This window comes from Chaetura pelagica, unplaced genomic scaffold (assembly GCF_000747805.2).
Source record: "Chaetura pelagica isolate M959 unplaced genomic scaffold, ChaPel_1.0 scaffold350, whole genome shotgun sequence".
Lineage (NCBI taxonomy): Eukaryota > Metazoa > Chordata > Aves > Apodiformes > Apodidae > Chaetura > Chaetura pelagica.
Window position 1 is genome coordinate 811,412 of NW_009951818.1, and position 4,924 is coordinate 816,335.

The 4,924-nt window shown below is 66.5% G+C and overlaps 1 protein-coding gene across 1 annotated transcript in view; it reads right to left on the reverse strand.

Moving 5' to 3' along the window:
- CUL9 (cullin 9) overlaps positions 1-4,924 on the reverse strand; it is a gene marked incomplete at its 5' end in the record, with an annotated part of 25,709 nt that overhangs the window by 12,965 nt on the left and 7,820 nt on the right. The window contains 13 exon segments of the mRNA XM_010008692.1: positions 190-347; positions 672-854; positions 1,336-1,451; positions 1,681-1,857; positions 1,937-2,070; positions 2,303-2,478; positions 2,567-2,662; positions 3,037-3,142; positions 3,354-3,525; positions 3,609-3,699; positions 3,865-4,092; positions 4,327-4,432; positions 4,787-4,920. Of these exon segments, the coding sequence (XP_010006994.1) occupies positions 190-347; positions 672-854; positions 1,336-1,451; positions 1,681-1,857; positions 1,937-2,070; positions 2,303-2,478; positions 2,567-2,662; positions 3,037-3,142; positions 3,354-3,525; positions 3,609-3,699; positions 3,865-4,092; positions 4,327-4,432; positions 4,787-4,920 (1,877 nt within the window).

Below are 4,924 nucleotides of genomic sequence, written 5' to 3' on the forward strand. Positions count from 1 at the left end.
GCAGGAATGTGCCTCCGCAGACGGCAGAGCCCTCACAGCCTTTCCCTCCACGCACAAGAGCCAGGAAAAGCAGGGCAGGAGCACCAGTGCCACACCAGGCCAGGCTCAGGCACGGCCTCAGCACCACCTGCATCTCCCCACCCCGCCACACCAGGCCCTCTGGTCCCGCGGAGACACGACACCCCTCACCGGTAGAAGTGCTCGAAGCTGTGGGCGAGCTCCAGGCCACTGAAGACGACGAAGGGCTCCAGGATCTGCTGCAGCTGCCGGGGCAGCTCCGCACTGCCCGCAGCCCCGTGGAGCTCCTGGACCTGCCTGTCAAGGTAGCGGGCAAACTGCTCACTCACCTGCAGAGGGACAGGGCTGGCTTTGGAGGGTGCTCGCCAGGTGCCTGCAGGGCAGACGTCCCTGGGGGGAGCAGCTGGGAAACCCTGGGGCTCTCGGGCAGTGGCCGAGGCTCCGGGGGCCGAGACGGACATGCAGCCGGGCTGGGGCTGTGCCCTGAGAAGCGCCGCGCACCCGCAGCTGGGCACCACCCAGGGTGCAGGGTTCCACGTCTCGGTGGGGGCCAGGACACCACCCACCCAGAGCTCGCTGGAAGTTGTGGGCCAGGACAATCTCCCGGGCTGTCGGGGCCCCTGCACTGATGGCCCCACGCTCCCCTGACTCACGTGCAGGCTGGTAAGGAAGGAGAGCTGCAGCAAAGCCCCCGCGAAGCCCTGGCCCAGGGCCAGCAGGAAGGCAGCCTGCTGCCCAAAGAGCTGCTCCGTGGCACCGCGCAGGCGCTGGTACAGCGTGCAGTACCGCTCCACAAGGTCCGGCGCCCGCCCTGCCGCTTCCAGGAACCGCTGCACCTGCAGGACCCAGAACCAGAGGGGTGAGCCCCATGCTGGGATGTGCCAGCAGCTTCTGTGAACTTCCACAGCTCCAGTCTCGCTCTGCCAAGACCAACTGCCCAGTCCCAGCCAGGGGCTACCTGGAGGCCCTGGTGCTGCCACAGGCTCCCAGCAGCTTGGGAGAGGTGGGGGCTCAGCCTCGAGCGCTGGGCGGGGGCTGCACGGGCAGGACAGAAGCGCAGCAGTGGGAAAGAAGGAGCCTGACACTCTGCCTGCTTCCCAGCCTGCAGCACCAGCCTGGCTGCAGGACCAGGCCCACAGCTGAGCCCTGCCAAGGGGGAAAGTGTGGCAGGGCTGTCCACACATCCCTCCAGGCCTCACAGAGACCAGGTACAACCCCGCACCCCTCCCGTGCTCCCAGGACACTGCCAGGCATGCCCGCTGGGAGTGGGGTCCAACCACCCTCTCTGGCCCCCAGGGCTGGCCTTCCAAGCCCTACCTGCTGCTGCACCACACCACGCCAGCACTGCGAGATGCTCCACAGGCTGCTCGACTTCTCCACCACCGCCTTCGCAGCCCTGGCTGGCACCTCCTTGTTCTTCCCCTCCTTCTGGCCTGCCAAGGGACAAGCCCAGGCTCAGCATGGCTCTACGGGCAGGCCCTGCACACTGAGCACCAGCAGCCTCCCCCCTCTCTGGGGGCCACTGGGAGAGCACGGCCACGAGCCTTCCCCAGCTCATGAGCCTCCTGTGTCACGGGCCCTCTCCAGAACTCCCCACGGCCACAGCCTGGCACTCTGAACCACTGCCCTCCCAGCCCCACAGGAGGGCAGCCCCTCGCTCACCAGCTACTCTGGCCTCCTCTGGCTCTGGGCCACCGGGGTCCACGTGCACCAGGAGCTGGGTCAGGCGCCGCACACGGGAACCAAAGGCAGCGCTGCGGCTCGTGGCACGGCAGGGGGGCTCCACGCCCTCCAGGTACTCGCTCAACAGCCAGGCCAGGGGGCTGACGCCACGGGGGTCTGCGAGGCCAAACAGACTCAGGGTGGGATGCCTCAGCCTGGGGCACAGCCTGGTTGGGCCCCGGAGGGCGAAGGGTACCTGGGCTGGTGATACTCTGCACCAAGGGGTTCACCAGGGCCTCCCAGCAGGTCCTGCCCAATGCCTGGGCCACCTCGGCGTCAGGAAGGAAGCGATCGGCAAAGTCCTGCTCGTGCCGCAGCGCACGGTTCAGCCTGCATCAGCAACCAGGGAGCACAGGGTGCTGCTGGGCACCTGCTGGTGGTGGGGAGGACTCCCCCAGGGGAGCAGAGCGTGGCAGCTGCTCCCTGCCCGGCCCCTCACCAGGCACAGCAGCCCAGGCAGGACACCTAGCTGCTCCTCTCCTGGCCCTTGCAGGCTGCCAGCACCGTCCTCCCAGGCCCTGGGACACCAGGGACACGATGGTGCAGCCAGGGAACAACTCACCTGCCAAAGAGCTGCAGCAGTTGGCTACGGTCCTGGCAGATCTCCTGGCACCAGGCATGAGCCCGGGCAGTGCAGGACAGGTATGTCCGCCAGCACAGCTGCTCCTTGAAGATGGGCCAGAAAGTGGGCTTGGGACCCAGCACCTCGATGCCACGCACGCGTGTGTCAATGCCTCCCTGTGGGACAGCGTGACCCTCAGCTCCTCAGGCATGGCCCTGACACCCCACACTGCCAGCTCCCTGGCCTGGCCCCCTCCTCCCTTACCTGCTGGCAACGCTTCACCTGGATCTGGATGACAGGCCAGAAGCGGGTCATGTTCTCCAGCAGGATCACTTTGCTGTCTGAGGGCAGGACGGTCACCTACAGCCAGACAGTGAGTCCTCAGCACACCAAGCAGAACCTCCAACCAACCCCCATGCTCTGCTGGACACCCCCACTAGTGCTATGGCCTCTGTCCCTCCCAGCAGCTCCTATGCAGCCACAAGGCACCTCCCACCAGGACCCCACGTCTGGCTCACAACCCCAGTGCACCAGCCAGCTGCAGACTGGGCTGCAGGGCTGCCCATGCTCAAGCCTCCCCAACAGCCAGGAGGAGACTCCTGCAGCACAGCTCCTGCCATCCCCACCTCCCTGTGGGGCACCTCCCAGGTGAGACCAGGGTGAGACCTTCTCAGGCCAAAGCAAGCACCAGCCCACCACTCCCGTGGGGCCTGCACAGCCCACGTGAGACTCACCATGTTGAGCTCAGTCCTGATGGAGGCAGGACTGTCTCCCCCCAGCACCACAACACGGGCTGGCATGTAGCTGGAGTCCTCGCTGGCCACCAGCATGCTCATCTCCCTGCAGCACAACAGACACGGTGCTGCCCAGCAGTCCCCACCTCCCTGCCCTGGCCCCTGCCAGCCCCACGCACTGCTGCCCACATCCAACAACCTCCAGGATGAGGACCAGCGGGACAGGGCTCGTGCAGATTCCCAAAGTCCTCTGCTCCCTGCGCAGCCACCGCCCCCCCTGGCCCAAAGGCCCCCCAGGGCCCCCGGCCCAGCCCCACCTGACCACCACACCATGCTGCATGTGGACAGTGATGAAATGGGAGCCGGTGCTGCCATTTGATTCCCAGTATGTCTTGGGGTTCCTGTCTGTGAGCCTGCTGGCCCGGTGGGGGTTGGAGGAGACCTGCACCTTCTCCCAACACTTGTTCTCCTTCACCTCCACGCTGGAGCCTGTGGGGAGAGCACGTGGCTTCCAGCCACTCGGCCAGCACGTGCCAGGCACGGGGCTCCAGCTCCTGCTTCCCTGCACTCACCTCGGCAAAGGTTGCGCAGAAAGACACCAAAGAAGGGGATGCTGATGGGCTGCTGGTTCCGGCGGTGCTCCTCAATCTGCCCCAGGACCAGCTATGGGATGGGCCAGGCTCTTACCAGGGGCCCTGGGGCCTCCTCCCCTCACCCACCACAGGGCTGTGGCAGGCAGAGAGCAGAAGGCTGCCCCTTGGGTGCCAGGGACGGCTGGACGGCCCCAGTACCCTGAGCCCCAGCGCAGCCAGGTCTGCCCAGGCCCACCTGGATGCAGCCAGCCAAGATGCTGGTCATCAGCTTCTTGTAGAGGCTGACATACTTCTCGCAGTCAACCACCAGGTCAAGCAGGGCTGGTGCCAGCAGCGGGGCCGTGCTGTGCTTGTCCAGAGCTTTGGACAGAGCCTCGCGGGTACCCACGTGGCACATCACCACTGCACAGTCCTTGCTGGCGGTGGCCAGGCGGTGGAGGAAGCCAACGACCTCTTGCACCACCTGCAGAGCAGGCAGCCAGGAGCTGCCAGGCCCAGCAGCCCGGCGCGCTCCAGCCCCTCCTCCCCAACGCTGCAGCAGGGCCCCAGAGCCTGGCCAGGTGCTGGGCACGCCAGGTCACCACAGGGCCAGGCTGCTGCACGTGGGGCCCTCACTTCACCAACACCAGGCTTGGCTGATGCACAGCACAGCCTGCAGAGCTGCCCCTGCCTGCCAGCAGTCCCGGGGCCTCCTCACCTCCAGGTCGCTGCTGTGGGCAGTCAGAGAGGACAAACAGGGCTCCACGGACTCGTTCCAAGGGAGCACATCCTCCTGGTAAGCGTCCAGGAACTTGTTCAGGATCCTGAGTGACAAAGGGGGCCCGCTCAGGCTGGGATGCACAGAGGGCAGTGCCACAGGCAGCCCGGTGCTTCTGTGCCCCACCTGGAAGGCCAGGGACTGGGAGCCAAGGCTTCCCAGGCACCCTGGACACCCCATCAGCACCCAGGCACGCACTGCTCTGTCCCCACAGGGCCATATGTCCCCACAGGACACCCCAGTTGGCCCCCACATATGCACAGGGGTGCATCTGCCCTGGTGAAGAGGAACAGCCCCACCAGGTCACACAAACATGCTCCGTGTCCCCCCAGCATCACCACCAGCATTCACACAGGTGCTGCAGAGGCCCCGGACCCCCTCCAAACCCCCCATGGCCCACCTGAGGATGCTGAGGCTCACGGCCTTCTCCGCCCCCAGCAACTCCAAGCTCTGCAGCAACAGCCTGAAGCACCTCTGGTCCTGCAGCAGCTGGGCCGCCTTGACAGAGGGGACCCCCGGGGCCTCGCCGCCGGGCTGC